We start from the raw sequence: 27,622 nt of genomic DNA, 5'->3' as shown, positions 1-27,622 counted from the left end.
TAAGTCCCTGCAGACTGACAGTCATCCCTGTATTACCTTCATTCACTTACTTTCTGATGTGTTTTCCTGAGTGAGAGAGAAAACAGTTGAGGTTCTAGTTAACACACTGTCAGTGGCATAACTCAGCAAGGCCCAAGGAAAAGTGCTAGGCAGGTGAAACCGTCACATGTACCAAGTTTGGGAAATGGTTTAAGATTCATGGCTCTAGGTAACAGGTAAGAGGCCACCCAACTTTTCCATTTCTAGAGCGCCAGGTCTGAATCTTAGCATACTGCATAGGCGATAAAGTGTGCCTTTTGGACCCTGACCGGTTTTGCTCAGTGGTTAGAGCGTTGCCCCATGGACCAGAGAGTCCTGGGTTCTGTTCCCGCTAAGGGCACACACGTACCTCGGTTGCAGTTTGTCCCCGGTGGCAACCACGCAATGTCTCTCTCCCATCGCCGTTTCTCTTTCTCTCGTCCTTCCTCTCTCCCTCCCCCTCTACCTCAAGATAAATGCAAAACTGTCCTCAGGTGAGGATAAAAAAAAAGTGTGCTTTTTGGTTTCTCTTTAATCTCATTGTGTTTGTGGTCTATCAACATGGTAGCACCATGGTTCTCAACCTTCCTAATGCCGCGACCCTTCAATACAGTTCCTCATGTTGTGGTGATCCCCAACCATAAAATTATTTTCGTTGCTACTTCATAACTGTAATTTTGCTACTGTTATGTCTTAGGCAACCCCTGTGAAAGGGTCGTTCGACCCCCAAAGGGGTCGCGACCCACAGGTTGAGAACCACCGTTCTACACACTCCAAGAAAGAATTCATTGTCCGAGGGGAGGGACTCCCAGAGAGCCAGACTCTGCTGTTGCTGAGTCACATCATCTGCAGCAGCACTGCTTACATTGTGAAGGACACTGTGACTGAAAGGGACCCAGATATTGAGAAGCTGCTTTTCCTTAGTATGAAGTATTCTTCATCTTGATTTTTTCTTTTTTTTTTTTTTGGTGGTACGTGCCTCTAGCGGGAACCGAACCCAGGACTCTCTGATCCGCAGGCCAACGCTCAACTGCTGAACCAAATTGGCCAGGGCTTCATCTTTATTTTTAGGGCCTGGAGCCAATATTGACAACTAAGTGGCAAAAGAGGAATTAAACAATGGGCATCCTTTTTATACTTCTTTCAGATAAAAGCTGTGGTGTTCAGCTGTATAATATATGGGATCTTCTCTCTTAACTCTTCATAGTGAACCTCCAATTCTTAATTCCTTTTAGTAAAGGAAGAATTTTTCCTCAAAGAGAATAGCTTTATGTTTTCCAGATTATGTAAATAATACATCTTCGTTGTGAAGGATTTAAACATGTAGAATATAAAGTAGTGGTCACCTGGAACCCCACTATCCTGTGACAACCACTGTAATACATCAGCTTGTCTAGACAGAACTACATTTCCCAGGATTCCCTTCTACGTTCCAGTTAGAGCTAGCCACAAACTCGCTCGTATGCACGATTTGGAGGGCCAGAAGGAAGCAGCAGCCGTTCCACAAGCTGACACACGTTTTCACTCACCCACTGGCTCACCTCATCGGAGTCAGCCAGCATCGGGGCCTGCAACTATTCCACTTTCCCGTGGGTCTCCCTTCGGCTTCTCTGATGAAGGGTCTGTTTCTGCAGGACGCTCGCAAATCAGGGTTGGAGTTAAGAACAGACACAGGTAATAAGTCCTCATGGGTTCCAGCTAATACCTGTGGGTTTCCAGCTTGTTCTTATCCTTCCTGATTTTACACCCTCTGACTGCCTGTCCTACGGCTTCAAGTTCCAGCATCAGACGGTTGCAGCCTTAGAGAGACATTGGCACTTCCCATGGATTGTGCAAGGTCAATTCCCCATACCAAATCCTCCTAATATGTTACCCATGATAGAAATTAAGAACATTTTCAGCCCTGGCCAGTTTGGCTCAGCGATCAGAGCATCAGCCTGCGGTCCAGAGAGACCCAGGTTCGGTTCCCGCTAAGGGCATGTACCTCGGTTCCAGTTTGTCCCCGGCTCTGGTTGGTCGTGCGGGTGGCAGCCACTCAATGTGTCCCTTTCACATCGATGTTTCTCTCTCTTCCTCTCTCTCCCTCCCACTTTATCTGAACAAAAATGGAAAAAAGTCCTCAGGTGAGGATTAAAAGAAAAAAACTATTTTCATAGTTATCTTGAGTATATTAGCATTTCTGTTAAAAGGAGGAAAAATAAAATATTTAAGGAAGAACCCTATAAATAATCTAATTTCAACCCCTCAGTTTAAAGATGTGAAAAATGAAGCCTAGAAGAGAAAGAGGCGCTCAGGTTTTGAACCCAGCTTTTCTGCTGCTCTCTGATAGCCTTCCAAAGTCCGCTGAATGTGTGGTTTCTGCCCTGCAGAATATCAAAAAATAGCAACGCTTGGGCTCTCTCTCCCAGAGCAGTCATTTTTCAATTGGTTGCAGTATCTCTGCAATACCACTATATACTGAACACTACTAAAACTGAGTGAGAAAATACAAATCCTGTTAGAAGGGTCCTTGACAGACGGCGACATCAGGGGCAGGCTCTCCCGCTTTCATGAACTGGACATGCTGACAAAAACATTCCTTCTCTGATTGATACAAAGTCAGTCTGTGTAGACGATTTTGAAAACTACTTCGGAATTGTCCATGTAGTATCATTTTAGGAAAATCAGATTCTGTACCCTACAAATAGAAAGATAACTGAGGAGCTAGAGCACATAGTGTGGGCAGGGGCCAGATGGGTACGAGGCAAAACGCAAACCACCAGGCTGCATGGGTGTTGTCTTGAACTTGAATTTCAGAGTGAAACGAGATAATTTAGTTCTGTGATCACAGGACTCTGCTTTGGCAGATTTGTAACTGATTATAAAATTTGAAAGTTTAATAATGTTGAGAATTATTCTTATAAAACACTTCCAGGGTTGCATAATAGTTATAAACTTCCTAGTTCTTTGATTTCTAAAGCTACTGACAGGCCAACTGTGGACAGTCCCATGGAGAGCAGCAGATGCTGTCTGTGCCGAAGGCATTTGCTCAGCACTGTGGGAAAGTAAAGCTGATTAAGATGCAGTCAGTCCCTGATCTCACTTAATAGGGGCTTAAGATTTATATAAACACATGGTGTAATGAGGGTTAAGGAATAGACATGGGAGAGAAAAGGGCTCCTGAGAAGAGAGCATTTCAGCCGAGCCTTGATATGTGTGCATAGGCAGACATGGTGGAAAATAATAAAAACCATTCTTTGTAATATTGAGTACCTGGTGGTGGTGACTTTTTAAAGGGGCTGCTCAAAAAAATTACTGAAGCCCTGACTGGTTTGGCTCAGCAGTTAGAGCGTCAGCCTACAGACCAAAGGGTTGTGGGTTCCATTCCCAGTCAAGGCACGTACCTGGGTTGTAGGTTCGATCCCCAGCCCTGGTTGGGGTCATGCAGGAGGCAATCAATCAATGTGTCTCTCACATCAATGTTTCTCTCCCTCCCTCCTTCCCTTCCACTCTATCTAAAAATCAATGGAAAAATATCATTGAGTGAGGATTAACAAAACAAAACAAAAAAGACTGAAAAGTTTTCTCTCAGCAGAATCCTCAAGGTCAGCTTTTACATCAAAGTCAAGTGTTCACTTAAAGCTTCAAAAAAATTCAGCAACAAAATAGAACTTAAAGTGTAGCTTCTAGAAGACACCAGATTCTATCAGGATAGAAAAATAGGGAAGTAACTGATAACCAGTTTTTCTCATCCCTAAGCTGAACATGGTGACTTCAAAGAAAAGGCAACAATGTTTTATGAACATTTCATCTCATCCAGTCTCACGTGCTTGGTAACAGTTCAGAAGAGCAGAAAGGACCAGGACTACTTGGCTTCAAACCTCCACACAACTTCCTAAGCCAGGCTGTGGGACCTGTAGAAAATATTCTGCCTCTCTGAGCTGAGATACTAGTATCAAGAGGATCAAATTAATGTGAAAATAAGTACATAACCTATAAATCAAGAGTATTTATTTTAATCCTCACCTGAGAATATTTTTCCACTTATCTCAGATAGTGAGAGGGAGGGAGAGAAAGAGAGAGAGAGAGAGACAAAGAGAGAAACATCGACATGAGACAGACACAGCTACTGGTTGCCTCCTGCCCAACCCTGACCAAAGATGGGGACAAACTGCAACCGACGTACATGCCCTTGACCGGAATTGAACCCATAACTCAGGCCGATGTTCTAACCACTGAGCCAAACCGGCCAGGGCTGAATCAAGAGTATTTTAAAGTATCTTGCAGGTTGACCCAAGCCTTGCCCATGAATATTTTTAGGTCTAAGAAGGAAGTATTTTGGCTAAAGAATAACGGAATGACCCTTGATGAGGTTATTCTATTAGGGTCCCTACAAATGAAAAGTGCCATACAATTTAAAACCAGCACCAACTAGAGATTTTAATCTCAATAGGTATCAATTACACTGTGGCTGAAACTGAAAAGGACTCAACAATGGGACTCAAGTTTTACCAATAGCTCTGTGATTCTGGCAAGTAACTAATCCCTGCCCTTCCATTTCCTCACCTTTGAAGCAGATAGAAGATTCTTTACTACTTCTGGGATTACCGAAAATAACGCAGTACATGTGGCTGTCTTGAGTTTACAGGTTGAAAATGCAAAACAAAGGTACTACAAGGCACAATCTCATTAAAATGAGGACCCCATAAAGCTCATCTATCAGAAATAGAAGAGGTAATCCTGAATGGCCAACTGGAGGAACTAGTGAAGTTCATTTACCACGGAGGAAAGGCTCCTCTCCCTCAACTACTTACGGATGCCATGAAGATATGAAAACTACTAAACCAGTCCTGAAATCAACCTTAAGGCAAAATTTTAACTCTTAGAAAAGGAGTTGCTGGCTATTGGCACAACCTCAGCTTTCATAGGCAAACAGCTAGGTAATATTTCCTGGCCTGGCAGTCAGGTGTGGCCATGCTGTCTACTGGAGTATGAGTGGAAATGAAGGAGAGCCATTTCCAGACCACAGCCTTGAAAAACCTTTCCTCTCCTGCTGGCTTGGATAGAAGCAACTGCAACGACTTAGGACAACCCTCCTCCAATAGTGCTCCAAGTGGGACAGGGAAGGCCCAAGGCCAGGAGGTCTTCACTGCACGCAAAGAATGTGAAGTGCTCGCCCCAGTCATCTTCCTGAGGCTGGTATCTCTAGAGAACTCAGTCTGAGGAAGGCTGCCCTGGAGGGTAACACAGCTTCATGATTAAAGGAATCGGCCCCTGAATAACTATAGAGAAATCCTAACATAATGAGAAATAAATGGGTCTTTGGGAATTCTGTCTAATTTAGCAGTTAACATTACTCCAACGAATAGATCACCCTGAACTTTTAATACAAATTTGTTTACTTTCAGTGATTAAAAAGAAGGCACGCGGCCCTGGCTGGTTTGGCTCAGCAGTTGGAGCATCGGCCTGTGGACCAGAGAGTCCTGGGTTCAGTTCCCTCTAGGGGCACATACCAAAAAAAAAAAAAAAAGGCACACAAATTTAATATCTATATTTATGCAATTCTGATGCGGTAATGATTTTAAAATCAGTCAACACAAAGTGCAACACTTTTAAAGTTTAATGTAAAGGTAGATGATCTAGTTTAAAATTACAAATTCAATTATAAGAAAAAAGATGTATCTATACACCAACTTTACATATTTACAGAAATATCGGACTTCCAAGCTCTAATATTTCAAAAGTATTCACCTTCCTCCATACAAACCTAGTATTGTTTGGCAACAATATACTGATCTTAAAAACAAAAAGTGAATACACTTTTCAGATGCAATGCTTTGTCTTTCATTTGTGCAACTCACCACGGTTGCTTTCATTCTCAGCACTTGGGGTTCACCAGAATGTCATCCAAAGCAACCCCACCTAGATTTTTTTGGGAAAAACACTTTCTGGGAACTTATTACCTATTCTTTCTTCTCCTATGAAGAAGCTGTCCCCACCCGCATGATTCTGAACAGCGTGTTGATGTTGTTGCTTCGAATTGCATCCCGACAAGCAGTGATCACCTGGTTCTTTGGTTTTCCAACTATATGAGAAGAAACATCAACTCAGTACAATCTGAAAGATTATTACAAGTGAAATTATAAATCAGGTCAGCTTTAAAACAGCCTAAAACTAGGGTAGAAGAGAGTTACAGGTAGTGCAAATTCAACTAAATTATCTTACATTCCCTAAAAAAGATACCTATGTGAGGAAATTTACTACAAACCAAACCTAGAGACCATTCAAACCTAGAAGTCAAGTCAGTTTTATAGAAAAAGCTTAAAGCTCATACCTACCTACCAAAGATTACTTATAAAAGGAGGTCAAAAGCACTGACTCAAAACAGCAGATTTTAGAAATAAATCTCTGGCTATGTTTCTGCTTCCTTTGGTTAACTTGACTGCTCTTTTTCTAAATTTTAAGTTGAACACTTAACTCATTAATTTTCAGTCTCCCTTTGTTTTTTTATTTTTATTATTTTTTATCCTCACCCGAGGACTCTTTTCCATTTTTTGTTCAGATAGAGCGGGAGGGAGAGAGAGGAAGAGAAAGAGAGAGAGAAATATCGATGTGAAAGGGACACATCAAGTGGCTGCCACCCGTACAACCCAACCAGGGCCGGGGACAAACTGCAACCGAGGTACGTGCCCTTCGCGGAACCGAACTGGGTCTCTCCAGACCACAGGCTGACGCTCTAACCGCTAAGCCAAACTGGCCAGGGCTCCCTTTGTTTTTTAATAAGGGTATTTAAGGCATTCCTCTTGGGTATATTTCACTAGTTTTTTCTTCAGAGGGTGCAGCGAGGCCTAAGAAAAGGAGCTACAAGCTTTCTTTCCCTTTGAAATCTGGACACTAACTGAAGCCAAACAATAGGCTGACTAAAACTCAAGTGACTGGTGCTATCTTGAGGGTTAAAAGTCTTTGTAGATATAGGCCTCAATGTGAATACTCAAAGCTACCAGCATCTTCAATGGTTCTCACCCCAAATTTACTAATAACAGCGCTACCAAAAGACTTACCACGCAGACGACCTGCTCTTTGAATTGCTTGGTTTACTGCTTTGAGGTTTCCCAGTAGCTCTGTGTGATTGTTACAGCGAATTTTATATCCATTTAGCAAGTCTTTATTAAGATCATAGAGCTCCATATAGCGATTCTTCATTGTTTTCCTGTATAAATCAATAGAAATTGAACATTGTACCTCAATATGGCAAGCTTAAATAAATGAAAAAACGTGCAAAATTCTTAGACACATAAAGGCACCAAATTCTTAGCTGTATTGTCATTAAAACAGGGTAACTACTAGAGTTCACTTTGAAAACACTGGGAAGTTTCTATCAAAATAATCTATTTCTACCCTGGTCGGTTTGGCTCAGCAGTTGGAGCGCCGGCCTGCAGACCAGAGAGTCCCGGGTTCGGTTCCTGCTAGAGGCACATACCAAAATAAATAAATAAGTAAATAATCTATTTCTTCCAAATAAGTGGAAGGCAAGTGGTTTTCCTTTGTTATTGGTCCTGGTTTGTTTAAATTTAGGAGCCAAGAATGATCATGTGCCCACTGTGCTGGAGGGGGAGGGAAAAGTGAGCAAGATGACAGCCTATCTTCCAGGTTTCAGGTTAACAATGCTTAGACAAAATGTGCAAGACCTGCTCATATTCATTTTTACCTTTTTATTGTAAAATGTAATACACATTCAGAAAAATTCATAGAATGTTTATTAGCCAGGTCAAGAAAAAGGCCATTGCCAGCATTCCAGAAGCTTCTCAATGTGTTCTTTCTGAACACAGTCCCTCCTCCCCTAGGAGAAAATACTATCTTATATGATCATCTCTTCCCTGCATTTCTTTATATTTTTATCATCTATGCTTCCCAAAATGATATTTAGTTTTGTATGTTTCCAAATTATATATAAATGGAAGCATTTTGTACATATTCTTTTGAGTCTTACTTTTTTTGGTCTCCATTATGCTTGTAAGATCTGTCCATGTTGGAATGTGATTGAGATACATGCATTCTTACCGTGAATAGTGTTCCATTGTGTGGCTATATCATAATTTATCCATTATACTATTGATGCTAATTTGGATTGTTTCCATTTTGAGGTTCTTATGAACAATGCTTTTTATGAACATTCTTGTACAAATATCCTGGTTTATATATGCATGAGTTTCTCTAGGTCATAAACCAGGAGAGTTGCTGGGTCATAGGGTATGCACATTGTCAACTCTACTGATAATGCCATGTTATTTTCCAAAGTCCTTGTACCAACCACACTCCTCCTAGTAGCATCTGAGAGCTGCTATTCCATACTGCTGACATGTTTCACCTTGCACCTGTCCTGGCCACGGTAAATACTCACATGTCCCTCATCAGACGAGCATCCTCAGCTCGGACCAGCAAACTTCGGATCAGATTAGAATTGTCAGCCATGTCAGCGCTGAGCTTCTGATGCACTGAGTGATATTCATCTACCTGGAGTCCATGAACATTCAGGAATGAAAAAGACCTCCCACACTTCATGAAAACCAGAAAGACTGAGAAGACATTGTTGACCATATACCAAGACCCTCTCCTTTCCCCTGCTGAGTTGACCCGTCTTAACCCTCATTGTGTTAGCTCCTCCTCAGGGAGGCGATTAGTCTGTGAGGCTTCCAACCCTTGCGATGACATTCCATTGGGATCCTTTCCATGTCTTAGCATGGGAGCCCTCGTAACACACATATTAACATTCTAGAGATTTGAGGTGGGAGTTTTGTTATAATTTGGGGCCAGTCACAATCATTATTTTTTTCTTTTCGGTTTGCACTGTTGGAAAGCACTAAACCAAGAGCCAAGTAGATACAACAGGTAAGATGAAGGGTTAGCATGCTGATGCATATTTTAAAAAGTATTCCCCTAAATCAAAGAAAGAAAACAGGGCAGTCAAGAATTTGCAAAATTCTTTTCTTTTTATGCTTTTATTGATTTTTAGAAAGAGAGGGAGAGGGAAACAGAGATAGAAACATCGATGACAGAAAACATGGGGAGCCCTGGCCGGTTTGGCTCAGCGGTTTGGCTTGCGGTCCAGAGAAACATGGGGATCGAGCCCGCAACCCAGGCATGTGCCCTGTCCGGGAATCAAACTGGCAACCTCTTGGTGTATGGGGCTATGCTCCACCACTGAGCCATACCAGCCAGACTGCAAAATTCTTTAAAACACATCTATCATATAGCATACATACACTCCTAGTACCATTACTCTCCTAAGAGAAACATTTCAAACATTAAGCTCCCAGGTTCCCATAAATGCATCCACTGGGTGCTCTCACCTTGATTAGTACCTTTCGTAACTCTTCAAAGTAGACAGGGAAATCCGCTTCCACCTGAAGGTCTTCAATAGCAAAAAATGAGGCCATTGACTGGATGATGTCACCAGCCAAATCAATATCATCAGTATTTACAGTTATCTATCCAGAGGAAAAGAGACAAGTTCAGCATCCTCAGATATTAAAGACAAACTAAGCTGGAAACAGCATCTGAATTTCCCCATACTCAACACATTTACTGAGCATAAATTTATATATGGCAATGAATAAGATAGGGTTTAGCCCTCAAGTAAATTATAAACCACATTCATTATTTCTAGCGGCAGGCTGAAAGATCAATCCTTTATCCTTATAGACTAAACAAGTCATTCAAACAGGGAAAATGTTTCTGCTTTCCTAACCCTCCCCAATTAGACAAGAAAGGGCTGAAGGGAAGGAGGATGCGAGGCAGAAAACCACTATTCTAGGTTGTATCCCAATGTCTAAGGTGTTAACACTAACAGACTCAGTTGAAACGTGGTTTTATGACCTTGAGATTGGTGTCGTCCACCTCACTTGGCACTGAATGGTCAATACTACATGAGAAATCTATGTCCAAGGCAAACATTACCTCTCCACTAAGCTTTATTTTTATGTACAGCTGACTACCGTTCCGTAAGGATGTGAAACACACTTGAAATGGAGCATTCTGAATGTTAGTGTCTTCTGGGAGCAGAAAGTTCTGGTGGAGCCATATAACAACCTTAAAAATGAATAGGATGAAATGAACTTCCATTTTTTAAAGTACAGTTATTGCTAAGAGTTATCCTTTCTCATTTCGTTGCTTGGCGAACAGACAATTATACTTCACACCTCTCCCAAAAAGAAAACTCCACTCACACTCCCTTTCCCACCTCCTTCCTGCATGTTCTTAGGTAACATTCATAATTATGTGTGGACCCACAGCATGCATAATTTAAAGCATTTCCAACTTAGACGTAACCTTATATGCAGAAACAATTCAGGTATGATGCTAATTCTGTTTACACAATAGCTCTTCTGTGGTCCTGTCCTGGACAATACAGACTGCTTAAAATGATTTCAGTCCATTGTATAAAAATGTTAAATAAAACATGCATACACATAGCACAGACACCTTGGCACATCCACACAATGTAACTAAATTTTAAGAGTAATAGTAACAGTACTTTATAGTGGTTTGTAACACAGATTCCACAGAAGAACCACCATGAGGCTTTCTGGAAGGGTACACCTATAGATTTTCTGGTTCTACAGGTCAGGCAGGGGACTGAGAATCTACATGATTGAAAAGCCACGCCCTGGTCGGTTTGGGTCAGTGGTTAGAACGTCGGCCCGAAGACCAATGAATCACGGGTTCGATTCTGGACAAGGGCACGTACCTCAGTGCAGTTCGTGCCCAGCCCTGGTCAGGGTCGTGCAGGAGGCAACCAGTCTATTTGATGTTTTCTCTCACATTTGATGTTTCTCTTTCTCTCCCTCCCACTCTGTCTGAAGATAAACAAAACAAAACAAAATTATCCTCAGGTGAGGATTGAAAAATAAAAAGAAAAGCCTCACTAAGAATTCTGAAGTCCAGCCCTGGCCAGTTTGGCTCAGCGGTTAGAGCGTCAGCCCACAGTCCAGAGAGACCCGGGTTCGGTTCCCACTAAGGGCACATATCTTGGTTGCAGTTTGTCCCCGGCCCCGGTTGGGGTCATGTGGGAGGCAGCCACTCGATGTGTCCCTTTCATGTCAATGTTTGTATGTCCATGTTTGTCTGTCTGTCTGTCTGTCTGTCTGTCTCTCTCTCTTTCTCCTCTCCTCCCTCCCACTCTATCTGAACAAAAATGGAAAAATGTCCTCAGGTGAGGATAAAAAGAAAAAGAAAAAAACTGGTGAGAATTCACCTGTAACTAAGGATTGCCCAGGTAAATAAGGTGTGTATTTTCTCAAAGTGAGAGGGGGTGTTTTAGCAGTATTTTTGTCACAGGTTATAAAACCAACTCCAAGTCATATAATTCATGTCACATTTACTGCTACCAAGTAACTCATTCATGTGATTCCTCTCTTCTAAGAAATAACATCCACAGGATTCTAAATTGCCAAGTATTGAAAGAAAAGAGCCCGATGCTCACCCTCTGGGCCCGTTCAGCGATGGTGAAGTTGACGTAACTGAGCGGCTGGCTGGCAGAGTCTGGGCTGGTCAGCGCGTACATGGAGAAGCGCGGGAGCTGTCTCGTCAGTTCAAACACGTGAAACTGGGTGCTGTGGCCGACCAATGGGACACAAGAGAACTGTTCCATACAGAAAGTATTTCAAAGCACAAGTCCCGGAAAATAACAGTCACAACTGAGTCACCAGGTTGATATTTAAGGGTTTCACAGATGGAAAAAAAATCCCCCAAAACTTGAGGGTTAAAGTTCTCCAGTAATGGGGTTTGGGATTTGGAGGTAACATGAGTCTACATATACGTATACACCCACCAAGGGTTTAAAACACCCTAAAAAACGTGAACAGGCCTTTGTCTTCCACAAATCTAGTAGATATTCTCCACCAGCTGAGGTTATATGTAACTCTAATACAAAGATGCATCCCAACCCTTAGTCTTAGTGGTCAAAACCAGAAGTTGACAAATCATCAATTAAATATATTTTGTGCCCTGGTATGTATGACTCAGTGGTTAAAGCGTCAGCCCATGGACCAAAGGGTCGCGGGTTCGATTCCAGTCAAGGGAACGTACCTAGGTTATGGTTCAATCCCCGGGCCTGGTTGGGGTCGTGCAGGAGGCAGCCAGTTGATGTGTCTGTCTCACATCAGTGTGTGTGTGTGTTTCTCTCTCTCTCTCTCTCTCTCAACCTCTCTCGCTCACTTTCTCTTCTCCCTCCCTCCCACTCTATCTGAAAAAGCAATGGAAAAATAACCTCAAATAAGGATTTAAAAAAAATGGACACATATTTTATGATTATAAAATCATTACACTAAAGCTAGAAAATAACTATCTGAAACTTAAATACCCTTTTTTGTTGTTGAAGGTTTCAAATTAGGAAAATAAAGTCCTGAGAGACCTGCCTGGTGGACAGAACCGTTAAAGGCTCTGTGGCCCTGCAGAATCCCTGGCATAATGGAAAAATCTACACATCTCCCCTCCTCTCAGTGCTGTCTGCAAATAAACTGTGACTTGCAGAGGATCACCTGCTTCTGTAACCCACGAAGGTTTTCAAGTGCAGATCCACAGGGACATCTTTGGGAGGTGTAATTGGGATTCGGATGGAGCTGGAAAGACTGTGAATGCTGGGGTGTACCACATGGCTTTCACCTAGAAAAATTCCTTCTGCAAAAATCAGGACCGCTCGGATGATGGTGTCTGCAGTGAAGAGAGAAAATCAGCAGCTCAAGAACCACTCCAGGCTAGCACAGGTGCCTACAAGTGCCAGCCAGAAGTAATTTCTTACCATTCGAAGTAGAAATGCACAGTTCTGCATGAGCAGCCTGAGTCTCGTTCCCCAGGTTGACTGAGAGGGCAGTGTGGAGCTTGGTGTTGGCTGGGATTATGCCCCGCTGCCCATCGGCCTCATTCAGCGAACTGCTCACCTCGGCCTGCAAAACATCCCACCCACTTCCAACTCAGTCAGCCATCAAACTGAGAACTAAATACTATGGTTATTCTGCTTCAAAGGACACTCTCTTCATTTTAGTATATTAATCTCATTTTTCAGAATTCAGAAGACTCTCCTTATTAGTGCCCCTTGCTCTACCAGGCCTTTTCCCAAACAAAATACCCTCGTCCCTTTCTGTGTTTAAAGTCCACTGTACCCCATCATGCCTTTCACATTTTTTATATTGTTCTTTTAAAACAAAATAAAATTAATTTAGCATAGCAAACTCAAAAACAGCTATGTGTGACAGGACAAATTAAAATCCTACTTCCCAGCTCATCCTCCAGCCCGTGTTACATACATGTGTAGACATACAGACACACACACACACACGCACACATGGGTCTCTGTAGTTGTCACTTTTACATTATTTGTTTTTCAAAAGATAAAAAATACTTTTTGTTTCTCCTTTTTTTCACTTAATAATACCACATGTATCCTTCCATACCAGCCGACTCCATGTACTTCATTATTCTGAGCTGCTTCATATTCCCCAGCACGTACCCCCTACTCCCGATCAACATCTCAGCTGCTTCCAGTGCTCACTGCTACAAATGGTGCTGCAGTGAATGTCTGGAAACACTTGTGCAAAGATCCCATAGCTCAGCTGCCTGGAAGTGGCATTTCTGGATGCAAAGATGCATGCCCCATTCATCCTGACCCAGGCAAAAAAGGCTGAAGCAACCTGCCAGCAGGTGGATGGGAGGGAGCCCGCACTGTGGCAAACAGAGACGTTCTCATTTTGCTTTTCCACATGCCAATCCTCGACTTTTCAGATTCCATTTCCCCTCCACATTCGGCCCCACCTTGGCATTTTCCTCATAGTTACGGAGTTCCAGCAACAGATTCTGTTTTTTCTGAGTCAGTTCTCGGATCAGGTCCTGCTCTATGCTGGTGTCCATGAGGTTCCCTCTCATCTCAGCCGAGCCTGGCAGGTAGCCCCGGACTGAACAGAAGGAACAAACATTCACCACACTAAAACATCCCAAGTATAGCCAGGTCTACTTATAAATCATCAATTAACTGGTCTTATAAACCAAAAACCTAAGTTCTCATTTCCCCAACTTAGATGGACTTATTAAGACTAGAGGGTATCAATACAAACACTTTACAGTGGAATTTCCTGGTACTCTGACCCAATCAAATTGAAAATCTGACTTCTCAAGAATTTTTCCACCCCCAATTTACTTTCTCCATCCACTGAGCAGCAGATTAGCTGGGCGTGGCCATCCAGCAGGTAATCTCCCTCTATCACACCGGCGACTGCAGAAGAAAAGTTGTCTTTAAAGATGACCTCCCCAGTTCGATCACTTCGAGCATCGACCTAAAAATAAAATAACTTGAAATAGCACTTATGTTACCATTTTTTAAAAACACAAAAATTTAAAGGTCATTTAGTTTAGCAGTTTCCAAGAGGACTCCATGGAGCCCTGTGGCTTCTGGGGAGGGGGCCTATGACCTTGGGGTCCAAGGAGACCATAAGAGGCCTTAACCAGTTGGGTTATCTTCTTTCTAAAGAAGTTACTTTATATGCTGGCTTCTACATAATAGTTCATTTGGAGAAATGGGTTAGCTGAAAGGCAGTACATACACCATACAGTGAAAAATCCAAACTACCCAGATTCCAGTTCTGGCTTTGCCCTTACTATCTATGGGATCTTGGGCAAGTTTCTTAACCATCCTGGGCTTGGTCTCCTCATCTGGGGATCAATGACAAGAACATGAAGACAATAACTGCACCTACACCTCACAGGGTTGGAATGAGGCCTAAAGGAGTGAACACATGTAAAGCACTTAGAACAGGGCCTGGCACACAGAGGTATACAAGAAATATTAACTCGCCCTGGCCAGTTTGGCTCAGCGGTTAGAGCGTCGGCCTGCGGTCCGGAGAGACCTGGGTTCGGTTCCCGCTAAGGGCACGTACTTCGGTTGCAGTTTGTCCCCAGCCCTGGTTGGTCGTGTGGGTGGCAGCCACTCGATGTGTCCCTTCACGTTGATGTTTCTCTCTCTCTCCCTTCCTCCCTCTCCCTCCCACTCTATCTATACAAAAAAATGGAAAAATATCCTCGGGTGAGGATAAATAAAAAAAAAAAAAAAAAGAAAGAAATATTAACTCTATATACAAATCTTATCCTTTTTATATATAACTGTATAGAGCACACTATACTTGCCCTGGCCAGTTTGGCTCAGTGGTTGGAGCATCGGCCCACAGACCAATTAGTCACGGGTTCAATTCCAGTCAAGGGCACGTACCTCAGTTTAGGTTCATCCCCAGGCCTGGTCATGTCGGAGGCAACCAGTCCATGTGTCCCTCTCACATTGATATTCTCTCTCCCTCTTTCTCGCTCCCTCCTACTCTATCTGAAGCTAAATAGAAAAATATTCTTGGCTGAGGATTTTAAAAATAAATAAATAAAATAAAATATACTATATCTAAAGTTTGAAAATGCCAAGCTAGCCCAACCTTCCACCATAGATATAACCTTTTATAATACCCTGTTTAAGAGTCCCTCTTCCCCATAAACACTACTGAGATACCTAGAGTCCTCCTATCCTCTTTGAGTCTCCTCTTCCCAAGAGAGGCAAATACATACCTGATTCATTAGAAACAAATGCATCTCAAAATCAACAATGAAGACCGACCACTCAAAGTGATGACTGTGTTCCACATGAGAACACATGTGACATCAACAAAAGGCTAGCTACAGAAGATCTGGTAGAGCCATCATCTAAATGACCGATGCCAATTACTACTTTTGTCTTTTCATAAACATCCTCTAGTCAAAACTTTGCAATGAGAAAATAAAGTGATTTAGGTCATAGCCTACTACTAGCTTCTATCCCTTGTCTGGAAAATATCACATTCATATATCCACACTATTAATAACATCATGTAAGCCTGAAATTTATGGGTGCCAAAGCCTGTGAAGTAATGAACAGCCTGTATTTTAGCAAAGCCCTTAACACATTAACATAACCTGAACTCAGACTGAACTGAACTTACTTCTTTCTAGGCACTTAAAAGCCTTCAACACTGTACTTCCACAATATTTAGCAAACAGGAGGGTCATCTGCTAAAAAGCTGGATTACAAATTAATATTTCTGTAGATCTTCTGCTCATGTACTTTATTCATCATGGAGGTTTTGCCCTGGAGGAGAAGACAACCCTCTAATTCAGTGGTTCTCAACCTGTGGGTCACGACCCCTTTGGGGGTCGAACGACCCTTTCACAGGGGTTACCTACGACCATTGGAAAACACATATTTCCGATGGTCTTAGGAACCGAGACACTGCTCCTCTATCCGTCTCCAGGCAGGTCCGCCCACATGCAGATACGCCCACGTACAACATGAGGAGCTGGATTACAGGGTCGCAGCATTAGGAAGGTTGAGAACCACTGCTCTAATTCAATAAATGACCTACTAACAACAAAGTTAACTGGCCAGTTACATTTATTTAGTCTTTTTGCACCTATACTCACATGTTCTATCTGTACATTTTCCTTTTCTGTGCTATTTCTGTTAAGTGTAGATATCAGTTTTTCTACTTATATAATGAACTGTGCAATTTTCTTATCTTTTTTATGCTCTAGAACAAATTATATAATAGAAATTCCTTAACATTTTGAAAGTGTTTAAAATATCCAGGCCCAGAGTCCTACTTGAAGGTAACTTTTGATAACTTCTCAAGTCTGGTAATTCCTACTTCTTGAATCAATCATAGTAATTTATATTCCCCCAGAATATGGTCTGTTTTATGGATTTTCAAGGTTTATTTATTTTTAACTGAATGTACTGGGGTGACAATGGCTAATAAAATATATAGGTTTCAGGTGTACAATTCTATAATACATAATCTGTATACTGTGTTGTGTGTTCACCACCCCAAGTCACGTCTCCTTATATCACCATCTGTTCCCCCTTTATCCTCTTCTAACCCCCTCCCCCCACTTTCCCTCTGGTAATCACCATACTATTGTCTGTCTATGAATATTTTGTTTTGTTTTGTTTTGCTTAATCCTTCCACCTTTGGATCTTCCCTTGCAATTTTTAACACTCATACCAAAGACAAAACCAAGTGGAGCAGCAGGAACCAACATAACAGCAAAGGAAGATTACAAGGTCTGGGCCAAAAGTGAATAAAAAAATCAAAGGAGAAAAGATAGGACTTAGCTGATCTCCAGACAATCAGCACTGACAGACAAGAAAGTCAGGACGAGAGCAGTTTCCAACCAAACAATCCTCACTTGCCAAAGACTATAGAAAATTCTGATTTGAAGTGCAAAAAGGAAAGAAAGCAAAATGACTTTATTTTGAAGTTATAGCTGGGGAAACATTATTCCCATTAATTCTAGGTTTTCAGCTAGTTTTAAGATTAGTTAGAAAAGAGCTATACAATTCCTTGTTTTACTGGCCTATGCCCAGGGTCAACCTGACTGCATGGATTCTCATTCCTTCCAGGAAGAGATTTAGAAAGAATCTGCTAGAGATGATCACCCAAGTGGGGCCACGAGGCCAAAGGACACTCACTTATTCTGTAGTGTTGACAACTACAGCAGGAAGAAAAAAATGTGGAAAGATTATGAAGTTAAATTTGAAAGCACAGCCAAGGAATGTGAGTTTGTACCCTCCTGTTACTGTTCTGAATCATACAGCCACTACGTCTCAGACCATTCTTACTTTGAATTATACCTGAACTCTGCTATTTAACTTACCTTCCCATTGGACCAACCAGTTATCAGTTCACATACTCCATCAGAATTAAGGTCAAAAGCATGAATGCTCATGGCATGATTTTTGGACTGAAAAGGAATTTCAATAATTAGTACGGAAGTCTCTCAATATGTATAATATCCCTGCATATCAGAGGCTGAATCATACTAACTTTAATTCTCCAATATCGGGCTGTTTTGTCATAAACTCCAACCGTGCCGTTGGAAAGGGCATAACCAAATCGACTGCCATACATGGGGCAGAGTGAGGTGATTATCTGCAAAAAAAATAATACATGAAAAGACTACACCGTTTCATTAAGACTCAATTTAAGGTGAAGTATGGCTTCATAAAACTGCATGCCTTGCTACAAGTGTATTCACATTAGATTGAAATGTACTTCCAGTCCATTAGCGGGTAAAGTGTTCCTCTTCTGTGACCCATCTTATCTGTTTCACAGGCTAGATAATCAGAACTAAATAAACTCACAAAGTTTGCTGTTTTAGATGGAGTTTATGTGGAAGTTGCAGCAAATTCCAAACAGAAATAATAAAATTGAGGGATAAAAGAAAAAATAAGCTAAGTATGTACAATAAGTATTATACATACTAATTCAAAAATGTTTTAATGACTAATCCAACTGCCTTAACTTACAATATTCCACAGTCTAAATTTTTAAAAAACTTACAAAGCCCATCCAGTGTGGCTCAGTGGATTGAGCGTCGTCCCATGGACTGAGAGATCTCGGTTCGATTCCCAGTCAGGACACATGTCCAGGTTGCGGGCTTGATCCCCAGCAGGGGTTGTGCAGGAGCAGCCAATCAATGTTTCTCTTTCACACTGGTGTTTCTATCTCTCTCTCTCTTCCTCTCTCTCTAAAAAAAAATCAATAAAAAAATAAAAATAAAGTAAAATAAAAATACTTACAAAATCCACAAATGAACATCTTTATGTGTATACTTTTTTTCCTATGACATAATTTGTGTGCTAGAGATGAAAGACATTTTTTAGAAAAAAACATAATCCTTTGAAAAGTGAAATTCCAAACACATGCCTCTCTGTATCTATGTGACAATATACAGAATGTATATAGCATACTGAAATATTTATAGGACTATTTTGGGATTTAACATCTCAAAAAGATAAATTTTTAGGTATTAAATGACATACCCTTTTAAAGTTAAAACCAAAGCTTAATAACATCTATGGTCTTGCAGACCTACTTTCTCATTCTGACCCTAATAAAAAAGATATTAAGAAATAAACTGTAAAGCCATGGCCAGTTTGGCTCAGCAGTTAGAGCGTTGGCCTGAGAGTCCTGGCTTCGGTTCCTGCTAAGGGCACCTACCTCAGTTGCAGTTTGTCCCAGGCCCCAGTTGATGTGTCTCTCTCACATCGATGTTTCTCTCTCTCTCTCTCTCTCTCTCTCTCTCTCTCTCTCTCTCTCCCTACCTCTCTCCCTCCTGCTCTACCTGAAGATAAATGCAAAAATGTCCTTGGGTGAGGATAAAAAAACAACAAAAAAGAAATAAACTATAATCCAGAGACTAGTTATGTAATTTCTTCTATGCCTACACTTTTTCACAAAACCACCCACATCCCTTAACTCTGAATACAAAGTGCTATTAGGATTTCAGAAGTATTTAGCTCAAGGCATCCTTCTGGCAGTACTTGGTACTATTGAGCTGCCAAATAAATTATGATTTTGCTGATCTGGGAAAAGAGGTTTGAGCTAGGGGCAAAATCAAACTGAGGACAGGAAAATGGCCCTGAAATGAACAATTTTACAAAGTCCACATTTTCATAAATTTAAGCCCCAGATTCCCTAGGTCCCTTAGTTCTTCCTTAGTTTGCTAGTTTCTCTCTTTTGTGGACTAGAGGATCAATAGTCACCTCAAAGCCCTAGTTCTATTTCATGTTCTCCTGGTCTCTTCTAGGATTTAGGGAAAAGGTGTTTCAAAGAATGCACCCTTGTCACATTTAGTACTGACAATAAACAGAAATCCAACAAAACCTGAATGATTCCCACCAAATGGGAAAAGATTTCTACAAATTTGCAGAAAATGGAAATGACAATGCAGGCATAGCACCTATAGGCCAGTGATTCTCAAGTTGTTTGGTCAGGGTGGGGGGGCAGGTGGGGAGGTGGCAAACCCCTGTAAGAACCTCATGAAAGCTAAGGACCCTCTCTCCAGAAAAGCACGTTAAGCACGTACACATAAAACAGAACCCCTTTCATGTCTTCTCTGTCCATAACTATCACTTTACAATTATAGTAACTGCAAGTATATAAAAAAGTACAGTAGGACTAAATAAAAATCCAAGGCTCTTGCAATAGGATAACTGTCAATTAATTAAAATCACTGATAACATTTTGTATATCAATATGTAAGTTCTGCTTTTCAGCCTCCTCCGCAGTTAGAACATAGCCTGACTCTCCTAGATTGCTTCTACAAGGACAAGTGGTCAAGTGTGGTTTTGAGGTCGGACTCCCAAACACCACCTGACGACATTTTGCAGGATCCCGCCATTATGACCTCTCGCACCCCCTTTTATTGTTTTTGTGTCCATTTACAACGTTCACAAGCCATGCTCCTTTAGCCTCTTCTCCTTCCTTAACTCAAAATATCCTAGTTCTTTCTTCTGTTTCCATCTTGCTCAGTGCTGGGAAACCAGCAGCATGTACCCTAAGAATGTCAAAACTACAAAGGACAAGGGCAATCTTAGGCACTGCTTTAAAAAATGAAGTTTAAACTCTTTAAGAAACATATCAATTACATGAAGTAATTCTAATCACAAAGAAACTAGCCAAGTTCTCTATCATCTAATTTTTAATTTTACCTACAAAAGTGTGCCTAAGAAGTACTTAATTTGAACTTCATTTCCCTTTTAATAGACACGAGGAGGAGGAGGAAGACAAGACACAAAGGTTCAAATCCTGACCAAGCCACTTATAATTTAACTAAGAAACTTCATATCAGTTTCATCTGTAAAATGGGAATAACAGTATTTCCTTCCTAATAGGGTTGTTGTAGGGTTAAATGAGTTAGTTCATGTGAAGTACTTAGAACAGTGCCTGGCATATATTAGGTGCACAATAAATAGTTGCCATGATAATGATGATGTTGACGCTGTTGATGATGGTGACTCATTAAAAGAAATGCCTTTCTTGCCATGGCCAGTTTGTTCAGTGGTTAGAGCACTGGCCCATGGACCTAAGGGTCAAGGGTTCGATTTCAGTCAAGGGCATGTACCTGGGTTGCAGATTTGATCCCCAGCCCTAGACAGGGTTGTGCAGAAGGCAACCAATCGATGTGTCTCTCTCACATTGATGTTTCTCTCTTCTCTCTCTCTCTCTCCCCCCCTCTCCCTCCCTTCCACTCCATCTTAAAAAAGAAAAAAAAATTCATGGAAAAATATCCTCGGGTGAGGATTAATTTTTAAAAAATGCCTTTCTGCTCAATAATTTTCCTCTATTTAATTAGTCATTTCAAAATATGTCTTATATAAGATCTTTAAATGCTTCTTTCTCTGTAATGTACAGCTCTGTTTAATGCCCAGTTTTTACCCTACAACCATCTGGATTGTGAGCTGATGTCCCAGCACTGTCATTTGACGTCATTACTTTTTTTTTATCCTCACCCGAGGATATTTCTCTCCATTGACTTTTAGATAGAGTGAGAGGCAGAGGAGGAGAAAGACACATCGATTGGTTGGTTGCCTCCTACACGACCCCAACTGGGGCCAGGGATTGAACCTACAACTGAGGTGTGTGCCCTTGACCGAGAATTGACTCTATGGTCTGCAGACCGACACTCTAGTCACTGAGCCAAACCTGCCAGGGCTGATGTCACATTTGACTGTGCTGATCTATCTTGCCCAAGGGTTACCACTTCTTACCTCTGTTTCTGTCATTTCTGCCACAATCTCATCTTCTTTAAAAACTCGGATATCAAAATCTTCAGATCCAACAAGAAGCTTAAAAAAAAAATCATGCATATTTACTTCAGCAAGTGAACACAGAAAAATTTCCATATATAAAACAAAAAATTGCATAATATTTTGTATGTTGCTACTGCTACCCAAGACTTCCAATCTCCCAGCAATCCAATGCTCAGGAAGGTTCCCTTCAATGGAAAGGTCAACAAATTTAGTCAGTGAAGAAACAGTGGCTCTAGAGACTTTCTCCTGCTATGTGGGCGGCATGTCCTACCAGGGCACGTGCTTCCAGCTTGCACCTGAAGGTGCTCCCTGGTTCAGCACCTGTCTGCCTGCAGATGGAAGCCCTATTTCAAATACCAAAGCCAGTATCCATGGACAAGAGAGGGGTAAGTCACTGCCCAACACAGCATTTCACTTGCTGCTCCAGAAGTTAATTTCTAGAGTAACCATAAGGATCATTTCAAAGGCTAAGAGCCAATCTCTAAAACTTCTAAATTACTGAAAAAGTTGGTCCAAATTGAAAACTATTTACTGATATGGTTCAAAAGTATCAGAAGCAAGTTATAAGATTGTGTCTATGACTGCGGTCCCGTAACTGTTCTGCCCTGCCCTCCCTTCCTGTCCTGTGCCTTTGAAACATCATGGCCTTGATCTTTGTATTAGACAAAGTGATTTATTGTTCAAGAGAGAGGAAAAAGATAAATGAGTTAGCTCATTATGTAGGCAACCGAGCACCAACAGCAACCATGAGAAGCTAACACTTCTCTTAACACCAAGGTCACTGTCATGGGAAAATGTATTCAGCTGAACATAAAGAGAAGTATCTCCTCCCTCACTTACCTCTTTTTTCCCATCACTGTCAAAGTCACACAAGGCCAAGGAATGAACATTATCTCCAGTAACCTGAAAATAAAGCCCAGTATCATGAACATGCCCTATTTTTTCACTCAATCTGACTATAATAGCTACATGAAAGAGATTACACAAACCACCAACAGGTGTTATTCAAATTTGCATATCCTTTTTCTAATGTACAAAATTATAAATATGGTTCCATTTCGTTTTCTCTTATTCACTACAGTCAAGGGGGGGGGGACACACAAATAAAGAACATTAAGAGTAAACATGTTTAAGAATACTAAAAATAGTGTTCTGTTCTTCATACCGTCCAAAAGAGATCATTTCCTTCATGATCAAAACCCTGCAAAGCACAATTTCCACCAATAATTGCAAGAGGAGAGGAAATGTCTCCCAATGTCCCCAACACAATTGCATTGGCCCCATCTGCCACCTAAGAAGAAAAAAGATATAAAATCTCAGATAACAAGGATGCACAAGCCCACTGGAAGAACACACATCCTTATCTTTATTTGAACACTCAAATTCCTCCGTCATCAATTGTGAGAAGCCACATGGTCTCCTGAGAGCCAGGTCCACTGAGGACAGTCACTGTGGCATATGTGTGCTGATGCAAGGATGGGCGCAGATCAAGGGGACACTTAGGCCCTTGGCATCGCACACTAATCTGCTACGATAAACTGCTAGGAAGTACAAGGATCTCTAAGATATTTGGCCAAACATTATTCTAGATGTTTCTGTGCAGGTATTTTTAGATGAGATTAACACTGAAATTAGTAGCCTTTGAGTAAAGCAGATTACTCTCTATAATGTGGGTGGGCCTTCTAATAAGTTGAAGACATTAATACAGCAGTTCTCAACCTGTGGGTCGCAACCCCTTTGGGGGTCGAATGACCCTTTCAAGGGGTCGCCTAAGACCATCAGAAAACACATATTTCTGATGGCAATTCATAACAGTAGCAAAATTACAGTTATGAAGTAGCAACGAAAATAATTTTATGGTTGGAGGGGTCACCACAACATGAGGAGCTGTATTAAAGGGCCGCGGCATCAGGAAGGTTGAGAACCACCGCCTTAATAGAAGACTGGCCCCGAGGAAGGAAGAATTCTGCCACCAGACTGACTGCCTTCAGACTTGAGTTTCAATAGCAGCTCTTCCCCGGGTCTCCAGCCTGCTAGCTGGCCCTGCAAAGTTTGGACTTGCCAGTCTCCAAAACCATGTGAACCAATTCTTTAAAATATATCCCTCCCTACCCCTCTCTTTATAGATACACATCCTATTCTGTTTATCTGGAGAATTCTGACTAATACAGTCCTAAACTCAATTCGTCTTGTATAAAAACATAAGAAGCCTATCTATGTGAGCAAAAATTTCTTAGAAGGGCAGGAAAAGCACTAACCATTAAAGAAAAAAATTCATTTGCTGAGCTTCATCAAAATGGAAAACTTTTACTCATCAAAAAACACCTATCTTGGAATAATCCACATACTGAGAGAAAATATTTGTTGTATATAAATCAAACAAAGAACTTGTACCCAGTATATCCAAAGAATATCTATAAGTCAATAATACACACAAACCACCAACAATAGGCAAGACTTAAACACTTTACAAAAGACTATAAATAGGCAATAAGCACAGGAAAGGTGTTCTACACATCACTGTTCATGAAGGAAATGCAAAATGAATGCAATTAGCAACCATGATCAAATAAATGTCAAGTGGGTAATGTCAAGCAGATGCAAAAGGCAAAATCACCATGTTGTTTAACAACAACCACGTAATAAACCAAAATTAATGTCTGATCTCATTCAAGCATAACAAAAATTAACATTAATGGGTAATGGGAATTTTATGGCTATTAAGGGGTATACTTGCCTCTCTGTAGAAAAAATCTGAATTATTGTAGACATCATAAGCCAAAAGATTAGTCTGTGTCCCCACTAAAAGAGCATCATAGCCAAGTTCAGGGTTCAATACTCCTGCGGTCAGGCAGCTGACAGCCTGATTAATGTTGAGAAGAGAAACATCAGACTCCAGGGGGCTCTGGAAGACCCTGGGTGCATTGAAATGCTGGCTCCGTGTATGAGGATTGTGAATAAAAACCTAAAACAAAACCAGTTAATTACATTCCCTTAAAATACCAAAAATGTATAATTAACATACATTTTTTAAAAGACTTGGATTATGCCCTGGCCAGTTTGGCTCAGCGGTTAGAGTGTCGGCTAGCGGACCAGAGAGGTCCAGGTTCAGTTCCCACTAAGGGTACGTACCTCGGTTGCAGTTTGTCCCTGGACCTGGTTGGGGTCCTGTGGGTAGCAACCACTCTCACACAGATGTTTCTCTCTCTCTCTTCCACCCTCTCTCCTTTCCGCTCTATCTGAAAATGAATGCAAAAATGTCCTCAGGTGAGGATAAAAAAAAAAAAGACTCAGATTATTAACAGATATCAACATTAACAAGAAATCACTTTAATCATCTATAAAACTTATTTAAAACACCCACAACACAGTTCTGTGAATGGTTGGCTTTCAATCACTGTGAACTGTGGGAATCTGTAGTTCTCGGCCTTATAAAGAACCAGGTAATGAACACGGTCTAGTTGTTGCTTAGCCGGGCATCTTTATATGCTACCCACCAGCAGGCTGTCAAAGCACCTAATGAATTCACTTCTTGACCCTTAAAACAGTCTGGTAGTTAGTAAATCTGTTTTAACAAACTTAAATTGAGTCATACAAATCAAGCTTCTTGAAAGCTTTCATAGTCTATACTAGTAAGACAGAATTAGACAGTTAGCCCAAAGTTAATTAATTTAGCAGTTTCAATAATCATATATATACTCGCCAAAGTATCTGCACAAATCAATTTCTGTGGGCTTCATCTGTAAAAAAGAGGTTTGGACTAGAATGTGCATTCTCAAGGGAGTGATAAAACTCCCAGAAGGGGTGACTGGGGTTGGGATAGGGGGATCTTAGACATAAAAATAAATTTTTTTCCTGTTAATTGTCTGGTTCCCCTTCTCAAATGTACGCTCTAAGGGGGTAAGATTGTCACATTAACCCTTGCACTTGCAGAGCTAAGAACAGTGCCCAGCACATAGTAAGACCTTAATAAAGCAGGGGCTGAGCTACCATCAATAGGCCCTTTCCAGCCCATTTATTTAACTGCTATGCACCTATAGCAGAACTAATATGAATTGCTTTCTAGCATTTGTCAGTGATTCTTAACAATAACGACTAACATTATTGTTTGTCAGAGCCTATGCTAAGTGCTTTACTCCACTAAACTACTTAATGAAAATGAATCATTATTTTTAAATTATATATCCCAAGGCAAATCATAATATACAACATAGGTAGAAGTATCTTGAAAGCTATAAATTATATAACTCTTAATCACTATTAAATCTGCACTGGATTTAGAGAACATGGACTCTAATCTCATTTCCATGACTTTCTAGTTGAGTGACCTCAAGTATTACTTTGAACCTCTCTGAACCATTAGTTAGTAAAGTGGGAGTAATATAAAACAACAGCTAACAATTATTGACCATATTGACCATTTCTTAAATGCCAAGTGCTTCATATGTATTACCTTATTTAGCACTCATAACAACCCTATATGGTAGACTATTATTAAGTACTTTGCCCAAGGTTATGAAATTAGTAGGTACTGGAGCCAGGATCCAACACACCAGTGCTATGCTGCTGCTCTTGGCAATGTTGTAAGAATGATGAGATAACTAATGTAATAAAAAGGCTTCAAAACTGTTAGAAGCTATTGCACTTGGTGTCAGTGTATTCCATGCATTTGGGGCAAGGCTTTATCAATATACAGTGCCTTGATCTGCTTTGTCTGGTATCTTTCTGGACAAAAAGCCTCCAGGTTTATCTTTTTTTTTTTTATCCTCACTGGAGGAAATTTTTCCATTTTTTGTTCAGATAGAGTAGGAGGGAGGGAGAGAGAGAAACATCGACGTGAAAGGGACACATGGAGTAGTTGCCATCCGCACAACCCAACCAAGGCTGGGGACAAACTGCAATCGAGATACGTGCCCTTTGCAGGAACCGAACCCGGGTCTCTCTGGACTGCAGGCCGCCGCTTTAACCGCTGAGCCAAACCAGCCAGGGCTCCAGGTTTATCTTTAAATCCTCAACATCTAACACAGAAGAGGTGTTCAGGAAAAGCCTGGTGACTATTGAATAGCCATATCTTTTTCATCTCTGTGACTTGCACAGCACCAGGCACATAGTAAACCCATAAATTGAATAAACCCATAAACTTGAATAAATTATGGGGAAAGAGGTGAATGTACATGGATACAGACAAAAGTGCAATCTAAATCATTTCATTTGGAGGCCTTTGTTTTTTTTTCCCCCATCGAGTTGTTTGGTTCAAGGCAGTCTGAGATAGGGAGTTCAGAGTGAAAGGCAGAGGTTCTGGGCTCGAATCTGAGGTCTGTTACCACTGCTCACCCTGACCAGCCCCTTCCCCCTTCTGTGCACTTCTAAGCTCTCTATCTGCACAGGGACTTCAACACTGTCCGAGTCCAAGTGCCTGAAGGCAAAATTAACTGCTCAGAAAAGCCATTCATGAGAGACCCAATTATTCATTATTCTGCGCTGGGTTGAGAACTACAGGATGACAGCCGACCGGTTGCCCGGCAACCATGGCTGGGGGCGGGGGCGGGGATGAGGGGCGGGGGCGGGGATGAGGGGCGGGGCCGCAGGGTAGCGGCCCGCAGAGATCGTGAGACTCCAGGGGCCCGGGCTCCCTGCAGGGGGGTGCGGTTACCTTGCCCGCTTGGGTGGCGGCCGCCAGGCACGGGTGCGTCCCGTCGTAGCGCCCTATGGCCACCATGCGAGGGCTGATTTTGTGGCGCAGTTTCAGGGTGAACACGGGCAGCAGCATGATGGCGGCGGCTGTGGGGTGGACAGCTGGTGGCCCGAGACTGGCGCAGCGGAGCCGGTCTCGCCCGCTGCGCTGAGGGCGCAGGGATCAGACCAACGGGGCTCCAGCTGCTTCAGTCAGGGCGCGAACGAGCGCGGATCCCCGAGATGCCCAATCCCCAGGGCCGCCAGCTACTTCTGCAGTTGCGCGGACCCTCC

General features: G+C 41.6%; 1 protein-coding gene across 2 annotated transcripts; it reads right to left on the bottom strand.

Moving 5' to 3' along the window:
• Positions 1–1,509: 1,509 nt before the first annotated feature.
• Positions 1,510–27,622, bottom strand: BBS2 (Bardet-Biedl syndrome 2). Of its 2 annotated transcripts, XM_036275434.1 has the most exons (18): positions 27,309–27,578; positions 24,393–24,620; positions 22,821–22,946; positions 22,496–22,558; positions 21,614–21,691; positions 17,886–17,990; positions 17,716–17,802; positions 14,189–14,324; positions 13,807–13,946; positions 12,797–12,941; positions 12,537–12,708; positions 11,480–11,609; positions 9,955–10,086; positions 9,348–9,485; positions 8,399–8,511; positions 7,059–7,207; positions 5,961–6,082; positions 1,510–1,646 (listed from the first exon to the last, which is right to left on the bottom strand). In XM_036275434.1, the coding sequence occupies exons 1-17, from the start codon at positions 27,423–27,425 to the stop codon at positions 5,976–5,978; spliced, it is 2,166 nt and encodes a 721-aa protein (XP_036131327.1). In that variant the 5' UTR covers positions 27,426–27,578; the 3' UTR covers positions 1,510–1,646; positions 5,961–5,975. The 2 variants fall into 2 exon arrangements, with proteins under 2 accessions (XP_036131327.1, XP_036131326.1); XM_036275433.1 differs by lacking the exon at positions 1,510–1,646 and having other exon boundaries at positions 5,818–6,082; positions 27,309–27,622.

Source organism: Molossus molossus, unplaced genomic scaffold (assembly GCF_014108415.1).
Source record: "Molossus molossus isolate mMolMol1 unplaced genomic scaffold, mMolMol1.p scaffold_m16_p_21, whole genome shotgun sequence".
Classification (NCBI taxonomy): domain Eukaryota; kingdom Metazoa; phylum Chordata; class Mammalia; order Chiroptera; family Molossidae; genus Molossus; species Molossus molossus.
The sequence above is the reverse complement of the archived record's forward strand: the minus strand, read 5'-3'. Positions and strand labels throughout refer to the sequence as shown.